Below are 20,421 nucleotides of genomic sequence, written 5' to 3'. Positions count from 1 at the left end.
TAACTGCATGCTGACTTCTTCTGCCAGGAATGTTACCTTGGGCACTCATTTTTTTTTCCTTTCATTAGGAATAAATAAATCAGGAGGCCGTGAGGAATACTTTAGGAAATCTTTGAGGACTATGTCTGGTAATTAGTCTTCCCACATCAGAAATGTTGATAAGCTTTTACAGTGTAGCATCCTTTCTCAACAGTCCCACAAAGTGAGAACTGTAGTGAAAAGAGAACTTCTTTTGACAGGCCTCATCTCTTTTATCTCCATCCCTCACAATTTGTTGAATTCACTCTCTGACCACCTGCCTCTCACTCTCATCTGATTTTTCTTGGCTCCTGACACATAATTTTTCTAGGGGAGATTTGCTGTGATGAGCTGTGCAATGGGATGTACTGTCAACACACAAGCTCTCAGATCTCTTTGCCTGAAGATTCAAAGACTAATCATCTGGACTCGAGAGGGCTTTAATTTTCCACAGGAGATATGCTGATGGAAAGGCCAGGTGGAAATTGAACACAGTCAGGTTAGACTTCAGGTGCCACCATGGCATCTGAAACAATAATTTCCATCTGGGAACCACAGCTGCGAATTTGTCAAGGTCATGCCTTCAAATATCATGTTAGCACACACCAATGAACCCTTAGCAAATGAAATCAGGTCCTTTGGGCACCAGGTTCTGTATTTTAAAGCCTCTTTCATTTGGCATAATCTAAGATGGGCTTCCTCTGATTCTTAATGGCATAGCTATCTTGTGGGCAGAAAAGAAATCCCTGCCAGCATCTTCTCCACAGGCAGAAGTTGTTGGAAATACCAGTAATGTGTGGGAAAATTCAGCCAACAGGATGCTTCTAGATCCTCTAGAAGAGGGTGACTGCCATGGGCAGCTGTCACTCCAGCACTACTTTTTCTTCCATGTATCTATGTTCCAGCTAACTTTCCCAATTTTTTTCTATTACCTTTCTTGCACCTCAAAAAACACACTTTAGTTTAAGCTATTGCACAGCCAATGAAGGACTGTCTACCTGGCCTCTCTGATGGTCAAATTTGGTAACAGGCTTTTGTGAGCATGCCCCAAATATTTGGCTGCAAGTGGGCACTCCTATTAAGGTTGCTGTTTGGGACAGTTCATCTCTAGATTCTCCTCTGGGCTTTTACCCTGAGCTCTCCCTGAAATATACAGGCCTGGATGAGGTTTGACTTGTGCAAACTTTTGAAAATTTAACCCTTTGATTAATTTCTGGTTGTAAAGTCAGTTGGGAGAAAGAGCATCTTATATCTCAATATAAATATAATAAAAAAAAAAGTCTGCCTTTCCTCCCAAGTAGAGGGCACATTAAAAATAAAACAGTTCAGAATTGGATCTTGGCAATTCAAGAGTGCCTACCATTTTCTTGTGACTCTGGCAATTGCTTTCCAAGGAAACCTTTTCAGTACAAGAGAATATAAACTAATTTACCATTTCTGAATAGGTTAAGGTTAGCTGTTTTGCTGAAACAAACCAGTGTTTATCAACAGAGTTCAACTGCTATGTGTTATATCAGGAGTAGTAAACATGAGGTATGATACCATTGATTACCTGAATGTATGTGGGTGCTTAGCACAAGTGCTGAGTGACTGGTGGAAAATTTGATTTGTTAAGCAAATGGCTTGAATAAATGAAATAACTGGGTGATCTAGCAAGCACACTGCCATTTTAGTTATCTTTTATTACATTTATAGTCAATTATTTAATGCCTTGTTTTTTTTCTGTTTTTCAGAACATCCAAAAAATAGTGATATTTGTTAAATTTATAGGCATTAATAAGAGTTACCCAGAACATACAATCTGCCTTTGGTTATATGATCACATGGAGTCTGTAAATCCCAGCAAATCAGATTGCAGGGTTGGGATCCCCAACCAACACGGTATCAGTAACATTCAGTGGCAATGCCTAAGCAGTGAAGGTCTATCTTACCTTTTTTTAAGACTGCAGTATGAATTAGGAAAACTGTACTGTCAAAACTAAGGTCTCAATAAAATTTCTGGGACTGTTTCTTAGCCATCAATACAGGCATGCAGAAATGCAAGTAAAAATTGTGACCTTGTAAAAAGGATGCCTCTTACAGATTTGACTATGGCTGCGCAGTAACTTTACTCTTTAAAGATCATCAAGAAACTTCTCCCACCTTCACTGAAATGAACTTTTGTCACTAAATGAAATAATCCTGACTTGCATAGGCTATCCAAAGCCAGGTTTAGTTTTATGTCCCTAATACATCACAAGTAACAACCTTTCTCCCTTCTCTTATAAAGTTTGCCAGTTTTCTTTTATAGCTTTGTACTCAAGACATGGTCATAAATTTGAATTCCAAGCCATTTGCTTCAGTGATCTTTTTAACATTAACAAAAGAGTAGCAAGGAGAAAAACAAAATAAAAGAAACAAAACAAGCAATGCAAAATAAAAGGACTCTAATGAAAGCAGTAACTTACTGTAGCTACTTTCACTATCGCTGGCATTAGAAGAAACATGTTCTGCAAGAACAGTACAGCAAATTAAAGAACATAACCAAGCACCACAGAGCTGCAGAAACTTAAAAGAACTGCCACAGTCATGCAAAGGTAGTTATGCAGAGCAGAAATCAAAGCTGTGCAGTGACATCACCTGAAAATGCTCAGATATTTTACAGAGGTAGAATGAAAGCTTTCTCTCTTGTGGCATTTCAGAAAGACTGTATGTATTAGCTACTGATATGTGCCATAGCAAAACCATGTCTTTTTGTGACAGACAGTAAATGACATCTCTGATAACTCCATTTCAATGTATATCATGGTCAACTTGGATCTCACTTGATGTCTTGACCAATTTCTTGACCAAGTGTCTGCTCATATTCTGCACTATCAGTGATGTGCATCATTAATGCATTGAAAATATTCCTGCTAAACTTCTAGCCTGTGTCTGTCTTTAATCACTGTGCACTATCCCAAAGGATTGTGCACAGTGATTAACACATTAAAATGAAAGTTATTTTGGTATGAAATATTGTAACTGTATCTAATCTATCCTGTCCAAAAGAGGAAATAAAAAATAAAGAAGACAAAGCCAATGAAAAAACTAAGGAAAAAAAAGGAAGAAGTATTTTTCCAGAAATTGTCTAGCCTCAGTATTTGAGCTGGAGTTTGAAAACCTTTAGCAGACCAGTTTGGATGGGTGAACAGGAATGTAAGAACTAACATGATGGGTCAATCTTGTGTTTTTTTCAAGTCAAGTGTCCTGTTTCTATCACCATATTATTAAAAATAATTCCAAAACTGTAGTCAGCAGACTATTTATGGACAGTAAGAACATGCTATATGTTCTTCAGGAGATCTGCAGGACCACATTAAACAGTGGTTTTTCTGGTAGAAATTTTGATTACTTTGCACATGAAAGATCATTTGTTAGTTGGAACTTTTCAGCTATTTCAGGACATTTAGAAGCCAATGGCATAATGGCTGTACATCTAGGTGCACCCTCGGTTAATGAGAAAGACAGGAACAGTGCCAAAATTCTCTGCAAGGTGCTGCCTTTCCTCCATGTACCAATCTAATGCCTTAGGGCTCATAGATTGGGAACGATGGGGCTACTGGAGCAGCAAAAATGAGAAGGAATGATATCTGATAAAAACAGTAATAGGAAACCTTGATCTTGGTTTAGGAAGAAACTTTTAAAAATTCAACTTATATTTTGAAGAAAACAGCATAATGACTTTCAGACATTTTGTAGCAAGTTAATAAGGGTTATCTCAAAATAATGTGCTATACAGGACCCTGAACAACTTTCTTTAAAAATAACAAACAACCTTTATAGTAAGAACTGTCATTACAAAGCATGTCTGAGTTGAAAATTAACAAAATTTGGATTAGTGGGAATGTCTAGAGGTGTACCAGTAATTTAACACTAGGTGCAATATTATACAGGCATTACAGCCTATACAATACCTCGGTGCTACTTTGTTCCATATCAATTTGCAGAATTCAGGTAACTTTCAATGGTTGGATGTTATGGATGATTCTCTTTGTAAGGACACAAATTCAGGAAGGTTATCAGATTTGAAGTATTTTACTTTTCTCTAGCAGGGAAAGATCTGCATATGTTACTAATGATCTGCTATGACACTTAAATGATCACAGAATGGTTAAAATTCATGTGGCAGTGACATTTGCTGTCTATCACTGACAAAACCAGTCTTGCAGAACCATTCTTCCCTGTACAAGAGATAAAGCTTTCATCTTTAAATTGTGAGCCACTGCATGGCATTAAGTTAAACCATTAAAATGTTCCTTCAACAATTCAGTCAGAAACAGAATAATCTCCAAAATTGTGTGCATGGGTGTGCATTCCTGCAATTAAAAAACACATACAAAACAGTAGGTGATGCAGCATTAACACATATTTTGCTCCAATTACTTGGTGCTTAAGAAAAGGAAAAACAACTGAAGAACAAGTAGCCAAATGCATGCAAGTGGCATTTTGTTTACATTATTTAGCTCTGGGTACAGAATTTAATATAGCTATATATGTAGAAGTCAGCAGCAAATATTTCATTCTATACAGTTTTTCAGTTTTTCAGGTTCATATTTTGAGGAAGAAAAATTGTTTCTGAGCAATTATCTGACATGTTATACACTCTGCAATGCCAAGTCTTGAGACAGGATTGCTGCATCAGAAAAGAAATTGATTAAGGTTTTGTGACAAAAATAGGTTGCTAATGGTGCAAACTGGTCCAAAATTAGCTTTGGAGAATGCATGATCTTCTCTAGCCTGCAAATGACTTCTTCCATTAATAACAAATACTAATCTAAAAATTAAGCAAAGTAACAAACACTCCCATGCAAAAAGCTGAAAATGCAGAAGCAACAGCATAAACTAATTTTCTATTGATCTCCTCAGGATGTGATCATGTTAAAATGTTTAATTTTTCCTTTAGATGGAGAGGGAGGGGTTGTTGCTGAAAAGAACAGTCTAGGCAGCAAAACGCGTTCTAGGTATGCTACTCTACAGAACTGCCATGATGGGAACAATAATATACTGTCAGAAACAAAAGGTGTTATTACAAAAGAAGTGAAAGTGTCTGCTTGATACACGGTATGTTATTTAATACCATCATGCAGAACAGAACGATTGAAACATTTGTAATGCATTCACAGCTGGGTAACAAATAAAACTCTATCTTGTGCATGCTAGGAGTGGAGGGTCCTCAGAGAAGAAACAGAAGCCAAAACAAAACAAAACAAAAAAGGGTTTACAGTGACCATTCCTGGGAACTTACTCAGAGTCTTTGTTCCATAACCGTCGTCACCTAATCCGGGGATGTCCTGCACGGAAGTCCCCAGAGAGAGCAATGAGAAAGGAAGAACAGCCGCAGAAGAGGAAGGAAGAAGTCAGTGGAGTTGAAATGGATACTACCATGACTGACCATGTTGATTGAACAATCTGGATCCCTGCCTTTTCTTTCTGAAACAAATTTAGACCTATATTCTATGGAAATTCAGCCAAAGAAAGAGGCAGTGACTGTGAAACGCGCTTTTTGGAGCTGTGAGGAAGAAGGAACAACCAGATAAATAAAGTTCCAGAAACTATCCTCACTGAATAAATTTAGGACAGAATTATTAAGAAAAAAAAGTGAATATTTGGGCTTGGAACTAGCAAATATTTTTAATAATGCTGGTTCCCTATATAATTTAAGCAAGCAATAAATGCTTGTGGTAGTACACATTCCAAGAACCAATTTAGTTTTTTAAGCTGTTAACATGATTGCTTCCCTTAATTATTAAACTTCCAGTGAAGCTGAAGCTGCCGCCCATGGAAATCAACTTGGTGAAAGCCAAAAGCAAAAAAAAAAAAAAAAAAAAAAAAAAAAAAAAAATTAGAATAGATATTTTAAAAACGAATTAGTTTAGTATTGTGAAAGAAATCACGCTTGCCTTATTTTGAGCCAATTCTGATCTGGGAATATTTCTGAGAGAAAATTTTGGATTTATGACAGGTGTCACAACAACTTTGAGGAGCTGTATTTCCGCTTCCAAAAGTTAAGGTCACTGCTTTATTCTTCTGAAAATAGTATTTCCAGAGATGGAAGGAGAAGCTGGATCCAAACTGCAGTCATACATTGGTCACAGTAGTAATACCTCTCCTGCCTGCCTATGACAGATTTTTGTCTAGATGTGTGGGATACTGGTATCATGCGTGTCACCCATTTGTTGTGCTGCTGCATGTGACATCGTCTCCAAGAGGTTACTTACGTTCTGGATCACTTGTTTCCTGCTCACTCTGCTCCTTGCTCTTGTAGAATGGGAATTTTCGTGAAAAGATGAAGTTCTTTTTACGCTTGTCATTGAATGACTGTGAAGGAGAAAAGGCATGGGGCAAAAACAGGGACGTCTAATTGTTGTCACACTCATGCTGACAAAACAACTAGTTTGTAAAAGTGGAGAGAACTGTAGTGACTCAAATCAGCACAAACTAAGTGTCTGCAAAGAATCAGAGGCGTGGTGAGGTCTGAAATTTGAAGGCAAAGCTCCTGAAGACTGGATCAGTTTGACTCCAGAGGTATGAAGTCACAATGTACAGCTCCTTACTTGGAAACTGTAGTGTTTGGCTTGTTTGGATGAAGGGCTACAGATGGTTCAGCATGCTTTGAGATCAAGCCATCCATCTTTAATCACAGCAGACTGTGCACAGAATTAATTAACTGTCTGAAAAGAATAGGCTGTAATGTGGAAAGCAGAAGTCTTTGATTTGTAGTGTGTGGATTCAGCCCTGTGTCAATTTATATAAAAAATTCTTTACTGGTAGGTGCTTTTGATTTAATAATGTCTTATTTGGCTTCTTTATTGACAATTTCTTACATGTGTTTCAATGCTTCTTTCGGGCATAATGAAAAAACCCCAACTTTGTTCTATTTTATAGATGTATATTTATGCATTAGGTTCCTCTGTATATACTTTAAGTTTTATGTGATTTAGGAGTGGAATTCTGCTGATAAGCAGTATTTCATTGCATGTTGAATAACATATTTTCCTGTAATTCTTCAAATCAGAAATTAATATAGAAGAAATTGGGGTTTCTCACATGATAAATCCTTTGACTTCATATCCAGTTGCAAGGACTTAAAGCACTATCCTGTGTAAAAACAGGATATGCCTACTTGGGACATTTATTTCAAATGCTAAATAAGGAAATAGGGTCCCTATAGAGTCAATTCAAAGAAACTGGCATTCTTGAGGGAACACAGAGCTGCAGACAGTGTGTCTGAAGTGATCTGTGCTGTCAGTCAGCCAGTGACCTATAATGTCTCTTATACGGAACATAGACACCGGACTTAGCAAATGATGACCTCCAAGACAGCAGAGACCTTCTTAAATCATTTAAAGGACAAATGTGTTTGTCATCGCTCAAATTGAATATAACCAATATTTGACTCCAGTTCTGCAATGGAATATATTTTGAGTCTTAGAACACAATTTGTTTCCTTACATTTTGAAATCATGAAATAAAATGTGGTTTAAAATATGTATTTCTGAAAGATGGTACTGAAAATCTGTTGAAACAGTTGGATACTCATGTCACGAAAGTTTCATACCACTTTTACATTTCAAGCATATTTAAAGTTTAGTAACTGAAAACAAAGAAAAAAATGCACATGTAGAATAAATGATCCATGAAAATCTCTCAGAGTATGTAGACATTCAATGTGAAATTAATGTGGAGGTCATGCACAAATAATCCAGACAGCATGCAAATTCAAAACAAAGCAAGTATGAAAGAAAGCCAGAGAAAAAAAAAAAAGCACATGAAGGAGTAAAGTAATCTACGGATGAAAGGAGGACTGACATGCACATTACATCACTTTAATGACCTAATGAATATAATTAAATTAAAATGTGTTTTCTGTGATAATTTCTTTTACTTTTCCAAAGAAAGGAATGTGGCATGTTGACATTTCTGTTTGTGAAAATGTTGTTTGTCATGATTTATCTGAATTTGAGATAGTAATGCTATTGGCATTACACGCTTTAAAGGGAAAAAAAATATATATATAAACAATAACACCTCAAAAAGCAAGGGGATTTTAAAATTATAATAACTTCATTACAGCACTTTGGAATTCAAGAGAACATTATCAAATTAATAAATAAATATGCTGTGTTTCACAGAAAATATATGAAAAATAACACTTATATATATTGTTTCAATTTTTTTCCCCAACAGTCTAGAGCAAAATCTTCAGAAAGTACATTTTCGCCAGAAAAGCATATATTATTTTCACACTTATGCATGATCTAACAGTATACACCAAATTAGACAGATATTTTATACTGTTACATAAACTTTTTCTCCTTTTGCAGTTTCAAGTACTGGGTTGCTTCTTTAATAAGATATTGTTCCACTTCAGTTTGGATGATCAAAAGCTGTCAATTCACAGCAGATGACTATCATGTGTGACTATGTCACTGTATTTACACCAGTAAAAAGCTTTCTTCCTAAAACAAAGCTGATCTAGTTATATTAATATCCATAGCCAAATATGTTTATGCATGTGATAATTTTTCTATAAATTAATCAGTGTATATATTCATGCTAATGACCATATATCCTAGCATGGTGTAGTCAGAGGGCTTATATTTTAAGTAACAAAGAAACTGTAAAGTATTATAAAACATTAAAGTGGGTCTTACTCTGCAGACTTATAGAAACAATTAGTCCTTAGTATTAACTGAATGAGCTTACCAAGTGTTTGTTTTCTTAAATTAAGTGCATGTTTCTTCACAAGGAATCAAAGACAAGAGCCTTGACTTTGGTTTTGCATCCAGTATAAATGGTATTAAAGTCAGGCTGATGGTCTCCACATTAAGGATATGAAATCCTGCTGACAACCCCAAAAAGGCTTCTTACAGATTCCATGATTTATATGATTTATATCTCTAATGTAGAGAGACAAGGGGCTTGGCGAAGAAAGAAGAGGGAGACTCATACAAAATAAAACCATATTTCTATTGCACACACCATGTTAATTCCAGATTTTGCTCCATAGGTGGAAGAGTAGAGATCAACACTGAGTGTGTATTTTCTTTTTTAAGAAAGGACCATGTGTATGAGGCTCTGTGGCAAGGTTAAACTCCAAAACTCAGATGTATATTTGAGAAATTTTATTTCAATACAAGGGGAACTTTGGACCTGTCAAATACTCTGGAGCCATAGGCTCCATATCCTTCTGGAAAGCTGTGGAATAGATGTAGGACAAATGAGACAGAGGTATTTGCCTCCATCTCTCCACCTGATACAAAAAGGCATGCAACTGGAATTGCAATTGTGATAGCAAGCTTAGCCTGATCCAACAGCATTTATGCAGGCAGAGTTTCTGAAAGTCAGTCAAAAATTGCCTGAAAATGAATTCCTTGTAAGTTGCAGGTTTTTTGCCGTGATAATGTAAAAACCTATAATGGCAAATAACTCAGGAATTTTAGTTGCAGTGAAAAACCTGTACAAGAAATTACTTGTATATGTCTCTGCCATCACATAGATCACCACTAACCTAGGCAATGACAGTAGGAGGCACTTTAAACAGAAAAGTGCCTAAGACTAAAAGGCAAATGAAATTTTCAAGTTGTTTGACAACAGAACAGTGACATCATTCACAGCACTTGATCTGTGATGGAAAAGAGTCTCTTCTCAGAAAAAAAAGTGGAGGAAAGTGTTCAGTCATGCCCTGAATCCTTGTTTGATACTACTTAAGCATAGAATCTTTTTTGAAGAAGCCAAGAAAAATAATTGTGATGTGCACAGTGCACTGTTGCTTGACCAAGTATCCCCAGATGTCCCCAGTTATGTAAGGCTGGGTTAAACATACCAACCTTCCCTGGTTGTGACAGACATTAAACCGCTGTGTGTTTCTGCTTCTCGAGAACTCGCTTGGGTACTTCTTTGTGTTGACATCAGTTTTGCAATCTAAATGTTTTTTCCTAGGCTCAGCAGCCATATATATGTTACTCATCAGCTAATAGGGTAGTAGTTTTCAAAGGAAATTTTCATGTAACATTAAATAAACAATCGGATTTCAAAATTTTCTTCGTAGTGATAAACATCACAAAACCCAGTATTTGATAGTTTTTATAGTTGCAATAGGCAACTATATTGTTGTTTATTTTGAGCTTCTTCCCAATTTTTTTTTCATAATGTAGCTGATCCAACCCCTACTATTTAGTGCAGATGTGCTCTTGACACAGGTTGTCCTCTCTAGGCTTTGCAGAAGATCTTAATATGTTGGGGAAAGATTTTTTTATGATGCTCTAACAAATCTATTTTCTCAAAGCCAATTAACTCCCAACTGCTTCAGGAATGTTTTCTTTTACCATTTCATTCAACAAATGCTAATCCTCAGTCATTAGTTGGGAACCAGTGTACAGGGACCACCTGAGAGAAAGCTGTTCCAGAACACTGGCTGTGAAATTCTTTTTTACATGGTGTAGATAGTTTTCATATACCATCTAATTTTAGGCAGGTTTGAGCTATGCTTTAACCTAGTTTTTATGTTATATGATTATGTCAGTTTTGTTCTCAGATTGGTCTAGCAGTGTGTATGAGAAATTAATTTTACTACTTCTCATTTGCAATGTGGTTTTATTCTTCTTCTTTAATACCTGATTTTGGCCTAAGTTAAATGAAAATCCCTCATGTACTCGCCCTTCTACAAAAATCTATGCAATTTATTATCAACATTATGTCTCTGTAATCCTTTTCTCTATATTTAACAGGCACTTTTTGTATTAGGGAGATTAATTTACTCATTTGAACACTGACTTTAATAACAGATTGGGCACTCAAACACTGTTAAATCCCTATATTTAAATATATTAATTTTATAGATCTCTATATTATATATTTTAAATCTCTCCCATCATACCAAAAATTGCACAGACACCAGAAAGAAAACTTTTGGACTGTAACATATACTTGGAAGCATATATATCACCTCATTGGTTTTATATTGGGCTTTTTCTCCTGGCAATCCCAAGCCATGATGAATTCGAAATCTCAGGTTAAATTCCAGTGCTACTGAGCCATTCTTGCTTTCCTGATTGTAACCCCAAACTTGGCCATGGCCTGGGCTCACACACACAGAAAGCACTTCATGGTGTCCCTGCAGACATGCAGAAGATAAGCCGAGGAGTTGTCAGTGGCAACTGTAAGCCTGGCTGTCCAGGGATCACAGAGTATATTCTCTGAGAAGCTGATCTTTCATTCACAGTCTGCACACAGCTACAACCTGCAAAACAGCACTAGCCAACTTCCCTATGATTTTGTATGAGATGCAAAGGGAAGGACATCCCTATTCTGTTTAGTTCAGCCTTCAGTTTTCTTAGATACTTCAAGCCTGGGCTACAGTCATTCCTTATTGAATTTTTGTACCACAATCTGTTTTGATAAGTGAGAACCAACTGAGTGAGAAGAAGCTTAGATGAAAATAACTCTGCTTGCTTAGTTTTCCCATGAAGTTGTAGGGAGATTTGGGTGTCGGCAGTCCAAAATGAAAAAGTAAAAGCCTGACTAAAAACTCCATGCTGTCTAGCTTCTCCATACCAGGGTAGGATGGCTTAGTATTCATAAGTATGAAATTTGAATACTTTTTTTTTTTTTTAAAGACTGAATGATTGCTTGTTGTCTGCCAGCAACTCAATTTTAATTCCTGAGAAAACAACAGTTATAACCAACATAAACTACCGGGGGAGAAGAAAGACTAATAGACTTTGAAGAAAACACATAAAATCAGTATTTCCAATTTTGCAAGCCTGTATTTAACTTGGTGCAAGGTTTGAAGGGAGCACTTTTCTATGCTAATTTGCATGGTTATATCAATGTTAGCAAGATGAAACACCAACATGAAATCTTGCTTACGTGACAGCCAAAGTAATTTACACTTATCTACAGGTTGTACACCAAGGTACAAGTGGGAAGGAATTGTTAAAAGAGCAGCACTTGAATTGATAGCATGAAAATAAGAAAGGGCAAAGCTGCTTGACAGTGAAATCAATTTGGATGTAGAATAATCTGCCCCAAGGGAAGTGGAAAAGCCTAGATAATTTTTTTCACATTTAAAACAAATCTGCTAACCTTAAGTACTGTGGGGAATAACACTGCAGTGCTTGGAGAGAAGGGGGTGGTGAAGGGAGAAGAGCTAAACAACAATCTTCTCCCAGCTCTAACATCTGTGTTTCTGTGATGAGATGCTCACAGACAGACCCAGCATCTCAGACCCAGAGTTGTGCTGCGGTCCAGCGTGGGCTTGGACCTAGCCAAGCTCACTGCAGCCAAATGGGCGGTGTGAAGGTCTTCCTCTCCTTCCTCAAGTCTCCAATTGGAATCAGAAAGTGAATTTGATGTTTGGCAATTTTGTCCTAAATGTTCCTCTATGCTGGTCAGTATTTTTTCCTGAAAAGGAATTTCCCACTTGGAGCTGATGTACATCATCAGCTGTGATCCCACTGAAAAATCTTTGTGCGTGTGAACCTATCCCAGTCCTCTTGGTGCAACAACGATGTCAGAAGAGCCACAGAGATCAAAGGTGTGCACTTGGCAAAGATTTGGGACTGTCTGATCACCCAGACCCACAGGTTTTCCTACAGCACACTGTAGGATCCTTATCCACTTGAACTTCATTCCTCAGTAATGATAAGGTATTTTCTTAAATCTTTTTTAGACCTCTTGTCTAAACAAGAGGTTGACTGCTGGTGCTTCTTTAGGTTTTAAAATGAAATTGAGGATTTTGGTCTCTATCCAGTCTTTTGACTTAATTTCACTAACAAATAAAGCTGCAGAATGTGTTGGTTATCTGTGCTATTAAAAAACCACCAAATTGCTCATTTATAACTGTCTTTTGTGGAAACATTCATGCAATCACTTATGCAAGTGCAAACTACTGCATTAAATGGACCACTGCACAAAATAAGTTGCATAAGAACCTTTATTACTCTTACTTTGTTATGGAGTAGTGGAGAAATATTTACAATACCTACATGCCTTCAAAGTGTACTAATGGAAAGATAGCTGGACAAGATAATCTTCAGAACTTCCCTTTTGCGTTAAAGGAAGAGTGACTGGTATAGCAGGCTGAATTATGGCAAGGGTCTGGCTCAGCAGACAAATCATATCAGGCTCTTGGTTCTAATTGAATACATTGATTTATTTAGGCCTTAGAGTTAAAGTTATAATAAATAAAGGCATGGGCAAACAACCCCAAAGTCAGTCTGTAAGAGATTGGTTTGAGGTTTGTTTAGGAGGTGAAGCTCCCACATCTTGCAGTAATTAATCTCACATGACCAGTCTCACAAGCTGGATATCAAGTTAGATGGACTGTGCCAGTTCCTGTGTCCCTATAACCTTCCAAACATGGTCTCTGAGTCACTAAGGCAATCACTGAGCTGCTTTAATTTAACTGAGTCAGAAATAAAGATGTGACATATAGGCCATGTCTCTTCTGGATGAGTGTTGATGCTAAACTCCACACTTCTGGATCTTTGTGTGGTATCTTACTAGAAGAAAATGTTGTTCTCTTTCTAATTCTTTCACAATATCTACTGCCAATACTACAAATTTTTCTTTTCAACCAATTTTTTAGAAGAAAACCCAAGTAACTTTGGCATTGTCTATAAACACATACAAACTTCCTACCATTTAATTCAGGATATTAGACGGCAAGTTATAAAAATAGACCACGCATGAAGTTCAGCTCAGCACAAATTTCTGCTGGAACAGCTTAGAAGAAAAACAATTAACTCTCAGCTGTAAACTTTTGTGTTTTACCTGTGCTAGCAAATTTTCATTGTGTTATATTTAATCTGTGACTGATTTAAACATTGCACTACATATCTTTATGTCAGTGACTTTCCTAAAAAATTCTCTTACCTAAACAGGGATGGCACAAAATTCTTGTGGAATAGGAAGTACAGATATAGTCCCTAATATTATGATCACCTAAGAAACAATATTAATCTATAAATAAAACTCCACACAGTTATCAGGATTACAGAAAAAATACAGAAAAAAGTCTGTAAAATCTATAAAAGACATGTGTTTATATTGCTCATTAATTGAAAAATTACTCTTTTAATTTTAATAAGATACCAACAGGCAGAAATACTTTTCCATCATCTGGATAAATTCAATGACAAATACTTTATTTCTCAAATTTTCTAATCCACTTTGCTTACAAATTGCTGGCTGATAGTTAGAATTTGTACTTCTCAATAAAATGAAATATGGAAAATAGACACCGAGATTTTTACTTTAATATTTTCTTTTAATTTTAATTTGAAAGAAATTTTAATTTGAAACAATTTTTTCAAATACTCTACTGGATTTTTCAGAGAAAGCCACAGAAACATATTTCTTCACTTCAGCTGGGTAAAAGTCTCAAATTTTACCTGACAGTTATTTTTTCACAATTTCTAGAACTCATTCACCTGCTTAAAAACCAAGATTCTTTAAGGCATACCAGTTCCCTGCCAGAGCCAATACTGCTACCATGACATAAATTAAAACTGAAGACTCACTTGTTTTCCTTTATTTTTGACTGTACCTGGACCCAACAGGCATTATTGTTAAATTACTGCAAGTCTTTGTGGGGTGTCTTAAGATAACCTGGAACAACAAGAATCCATACAGTTAAATCTTTCTGGCTATGTGCTGTTTTATCACTTGAATTTCATTTGATTACTCCAGCACATGAGTGAAGCAGGTGCTGATGACAGCACTATTTCTAATGTACCTTGGAGAAATGCTGAGCAAAAGGTGTTCAGCTCAAGGGGAATGGTCAGGGCAGCCCAATATTGCAGGCTCAGGTCAATCTAAAAGTGCAGCCAGCATCCACTGCCTGGCACCAGCTCCATCATGAAGTGTGAAGACAGAGCTGTGGAGGATGTGAAAACTCATGATAGAGCAAGGGCAGCTGGACAAATGAGATTCAGACTTTCCTCCTCGTCCTGGCTACAGAGAGGGGGGTGGGCTTTAGTGCTGAGTGTGTGACCAAGTCCTTGTTCTATACCACACACATAATCCCTGGCTTGTGTGGATTCATCAAGAAAAGCTGGGTACCCCTTTACTGGCAGTCATCCAGTGGGATTGGCTTATTTGGAGTTTAAATTCCTTCTCGTGTTAAAACCAGCACAATCCATGTGGGAAGAAGTCATCTCCTCCCAGAAACAAGTGGTTCCACAAGCAAGAACAATGCTGAGATCTAATTCTTCCATGACACCCAATGTTACCCCATTTTGGAGATCTTAAAGCTTTTGACAGAACTTAAATCCTACAGAGAGAAAACCATAGAATAATGAAATATCCTGAATTGGAAGGGACCAACAAGGATTATTGAATCCAGCTCCTGGCCCTGCACAGAACCATCTCTAAGAGTCACACCATGTGCCTGAGAGCATTGTCCAAACATTTCTTGAACTCTGTCAGGCTTGGTGCTATGACACTGCTCTGGGGAGGCTGTTCAGTGCCCAGCCCCCCTCTGGGTGAAGAGCCTGTCCCCAGTATCCAACCTAAACCTTCCCTGGCTCAACTTCAGGCCATTCTCTTGGGTCCTGTCACTGGTCACCACAGAGAAGAGATCAGTGTCTGTCCCTCCTCTTCCCCTTGTGAGGAAGCTGTAGCCTGGAATGAGGAATCCCCTTTGCCTCTCAGGAATGATGACCCTGTACACTACAGACTGAGTGCTAACGAGCTCTCCAAATCAGCAGCTTTTTGAATGTACTCAGATTGTGGATTTCCCTCTGCTTTTATATTTGTCCCAGTACCAATCACTTTAGGAAATCTGTTCATTGTGTCAAATATCTTTAGAAAAGAAGTGCAAAGAAAAGTTGGTCAAAATCCACTGCATATGTGGAAAAATTTCAGGTTATGGACTACAGAACTGCTTGTCCCCAAAGGTGGGGAACCTTTATACTTAGAATACCGAAGCCTAGTAAATAATTGATGTTAGAAAAAAAATCTTCATTAGGCAGAGAGAGGGCATAGACAGTCTAATACACTGTTATGCTTTTTTCTGTCAGGGATTAAATTGAGATAATTGCTTTTTTCTCTGCATTACTACACCCAGATCTGCCCCAGTAAACGACTAGCACAGACGCTGTACCTGAGAGCAGGGCAGGTGTGACTGCAGCTTCTGCTTCACCACAAAGACAGATAATCAGATTTCCAGAGACACTCATAGAAGAAGAAATAAAAACAGAGTTAAACTGTAGCAGTTCAGCCATTTCTAAGAATGAGGAGAGTGAGGCACTGAAGTAGGCTGTTTGGGAAGAATATGAAAAATCTGTTGTGGCAGGTCTTTAAGCAGATTAGACAAATCTAGTATATAGGAGGAAGTTACAGAAGAAACTCTCAGGGCAGAGACCTGAGGTTCCCAAAGATCAGTTTTGCTCTGTTTTGATGACTAGGGCTGAAAATAGAATAATTTTCTAGAGCATAAATGGTTTGGAAATATGCAGGTTTATTTGTTTGGCTTTCTCCCCTGCCCCCTTAAATACTTAATAAACTGTCAAAATATGTCCTCTGTATCAAGTCCTGTCAGTCACTGGATTTTGACACTTGGAGGAGAGGTGCATTAAATATGCAGAGGGTTTTGTTTACCCCACAATACCAAATATGCTGTCTCAGTCAGGTTTCACTTTTTCCTTTCCTGCCTCAGTGCAATATTGCTAAAATGTTAATAAAGCAAGGAGATGACCTTACATTTCAGGTATCTGTGGGATCTGTAAATAGAATCTGCCCATAAGAAATATTGTTAAATGCTATCAAACTTCTGACTGTTGTAATAAATTCATTTGGAGGACACTGAAGAGGTGGTGAATGTGATGTAGGTGATCTGACTGGAATCTGAAAAGAACTGTGGATGACAAGTTAAATCAATAGAAAAAACTCTAATGGGAAGTGATAGAGCAGTGTGGTGTGGGTCACAGCCCAGGACCTGCACTGTTGATAAGCAGCAGAGCTGGAAGGGATTTTGGAAGGATGGGGCAGTCCCTTTTCTTGGCAGGCACCTCATCCCTGTTCAGCACCCTGCTGAGCATCCTCACTAGGGCAGGCACCCATCTGGGAATGCTTCCCAGTAAACATGGGCTGAATATCTCCCCACACTCTGACACACACATTAAAAATGGAAATTGTGGGGGACATCATTTTCATTTCACTGGGAAATGAAATAGAGTATTTGTACATAAGACAATATTCTGGAGTCACTGGCCAGATAAGGTGTGAAATGTAAAGGCGTGTGATATTAAAAAAACTGTTCTCCGTATAAATTAAGTTTTATCTACATTTTTGCTGATATTTCAACACATCTCTGGAAACAGGCAACACCTATAAATATTAGTAAAACTGAGGTGTTGCTAAAAGTCTTTCCAAGAGCTATGATTTCAACTGCAGAATATTTTCAAGAGACAGTCAAGGAAGTCTATGTGATCTGACAGGGAGAAAAGCAAAAGGTGCTATTTTTGTCTTCTGAAAGACCTGTTGTAATTACAACAGTTAAGAAAAAAGCAGATTACTGGCTAATCTCTTTCCCCCTGCAATATTTCTGTCACTTGACATTCTGTTTGATTTACTAAAAAATCTGAAAAGCCCTCAACAACTGCAGGTTTTAGGATTAGAAAAGGAAAGGCTATTTTTGTTCAGTCTGAAGCCTGTGGTAGGGAGAGTTACCAAGAACTGAGTATGCTGTTTTGGGAGATACATAACCCTGTTCACAGCTACTCACATGCTCTGGTCCTTTTGGTGCAAAGGTGAGCATCAGAAGATACCTGGGATGTGATCTTGAGTTCAACATAGGATAAAACTTTTTACTGACTTTTGTGCTTACATAACTTATTTGGCTTCCTCCAGCAAAAATATCAGACATAAACCTTTGGGCTGCTCCATTTTCCATTGATTATCCATAGACCAGTGAGCCCCAAGGACTGAGAAAGCAAATGCATGCTTAGGAAATCATAACTATGTTATCTTATCTTCATTTAATTTAATTTAATTTTTTTTAATGTTTCCAGTGTCCTGGAAATCCTGTCCTTTGCTGCAGCAGAGAGTGGCTGTAGGGAACCAAAGCAGTGTAGTGGTGGATTTGATGCACCAGCTACCTTCAGTAACAATTAGAAAAAATGCTGAGGTTCACTCCAAGAATTATAAGAATGAAGATAGAGGCTGGATTTGGTCAAGACAATAGAAGCACAATCTTTGCTTGGTGAAATGAAACTGTTTTTAACCATTTTTATATTCTTTTCCTTACTACACAGACGTTACCATCTCTAACTGGTCTGATATCTTTAAAAGTGTTAAGAGGGCCTGGATCCTGGTGACGACTCTGAGCTTGAACAAATAAATTTCTTTGGGTCGGAACAAACAGAACATGAAAGAAAAGTAGCCCTATTGGGTTAAGCCAGAGATCCAGTTAGCCAAGTAGCTTTTTGACACTGTTCAATAGCAGATGTTTAAAAGGAAAAGTAGAAGTAATATGATCCTTTCCCTTTTATAACCTCTCTTCTTGAAATCAACAATTAATATGTTCTGAGTTACATGACAAAAGTTTGAAAGTTGCATTAGTTTTGCTACTTTTGCTAATCTACCTAATTACTTTTCAATTTATTTTTCATGCAATATCCTCTAATAATGAGCATGGGAATTCAATTATGCATTGCATGCAAAGGTACTATCCGTGGCTTTAATTTAAACTTGAGACCAGAAGGTTTCCCTAGAGCTCCCTAATTTTGATTCACATTCCCTGTTTCTGTATCCATCCTGATCTTGTAGACTTTAATTTCACATGGCATGGATTGGAGGAGTCCAATGAAACAAATCTAAAGCCATATAAATATTCTAAATCACATATTTAAGAAGTGTTGCACTAATTTTATAGACGAAGTGACATACAACTTTGGCCTGAAAAAGAGGAACTTTGGGTCTTTGAAAAGATTATCCTTTATTGCTGAGCATTCTTAAACACCTTTTTTAGTGAGATACAAGGAGCTGTTCAACTACAAATGTCACCCTATCTGTAACACTTTCTTTGCATCTAATCTCCAGATACAGGATTAAAAATGTAGCACAAACAGATGAAAATGCATAAGACTTTGTAAATTCATAGAATAACTAGGCAGTTTCTACTTCAAAATCATAGTTATCTCAAAGAAATTTTGGTATTATCTCTGGAAACCTTTGCTGTGGGTTATTAGCTCTTGAACGTGGCCTCTACAGAGGAAGGGCTAGTGAGATGATTCAGGTAAAATTGAAGTAAGGTGCACTTTTACCTGTTCAAAACCCCCAAGGATTCTCTGTATTCAGTTAAGGTTTTTTTTGTTTCTTTGTTTTGTTTTGTTTTGGTTTTTTTTTTAATTATTTTTAAATACTTCCATGCACATCTCCTGGCCAAATTTAGAAATATTCCATGAAAAGATTCTCTCAGTTTCATCTTTAGAGTAAACTAAGACCTTTACACTTGCCCACACAGTCATGAATGTATGAGCCAAAGAAGCCACAGACCCACATAAGCTCACTCCTATTGGAATTTTAGCTTGATTTTGAAACAAAAGCATTTTCCTACTGCAGCACTATTTACCTAGGCTAAATTTCTTCCAAAGTTAAAAAACAAAAGTAAACATGTAAAGTGTGGACTCTTAGACATTTTACACCACTTCTTTTTGGACACTGAAAGACTAAATGGAAATAGTGATACCTTCAATCCACATATATATGTGTGTACTCGAATATCTCATTTCATATGGAAGGTTTGGTCCCAAAAGGCTACAGTTGTCTTGCCCTGTAATTACACAATTTCTTAAACACTGCATCAAATACTGACGTTGAGTGGCTGGAAGATTAATGTTACACTGATGACAAAAATAGAAAAAACAATTTGGGGAATCAAGAGGTAATCAAATTCTTAAAAGAATCACTTGAAAAGGGATCATTAGTTGTATGAATGAATTATTCCCCTGCGGCTTTGATTATTTATGGGAAATAGACATTTAAGAGGTGATTTCATTGGCAATATAAAATTTATTAACTCTCAAAATAAGTGGCAACATTAATATATAGGGTTGCAGAGAGTGGTCATTTCAAACTAAAAAATGGAATTCTGACTTCAAAAGAAATCCTATGAGATGAATCAGTCTTTTCTTAGTGCATTTTTAATGTATTTTTTACTGAGTTATCTGCAAGTGCAAATAATGTACAGTTCCATGTGCCTTGTAAGTCTGGAAAACTTGTTTCAGTCAATATTCAACAATATTTCAGTCAATATTCAAGCAATAATTCTGCATTTGCATTGAATTCAGGGATCGTTCTGTAGAGCAGTAACAGGGAAGTATTTGCAAGTGTGAAATACCATTTTGCTGGTGTGTGACTTAGGACCCCTATGCT

General features: G+C 37.0%; 1 protein-coding gene across 2 annotated transcripts in view; it reads right to left on the bottom strand.

The window, feature by feature from the left end:
• The window catches only part of DLG2 (discs large MAGUK scaffold protein 2), a 984,977-nt gene that overhangs the window by 20,824 nt on the left and 943,732 nt on the right, over nucleotides 1-20,421 (bottom strand). Inside the window, exons 23-24 of one of the 2 annotated variants that reach the window (XM_053935819.1) lie at nucleotides 6,258-6,357; nucleotides 2,466-2,507 (exon numbers count right to left, since the gene is read on the bottom strand). In XM_053935819.1, coding sequence (XP_053791794.1) covers nucleotides 2,466-2,507; nucleotides 6,258-6,357 — 142 coding nt within the window. The remainder of the gene's footprint in view (nucleotides 1-2,465; nucleotides 2,508-6,257; nucleotides 6,358-20,421) is intronic. The other variant, XM_053935818.1, reaches the window with a different exon arrangement.

The sequence above is a fragment of the Vidua chalybeata genome, chromosome 2, assembly GCF_026979565.1.
Source record: "Vidua chalybeata isolate OUT-0048 chromosome 2, bVidCha1 merged haplotype, whole genome shotgun sequence".
NCBI lineage: Eukaryota > Metazoa > Chordata > Aves > Passeriformes > Viduidae > Vidua > Vidua chalybeata.
This window is presented reverse-complemented; position numbering and strand designations above follow the sequence as displayed.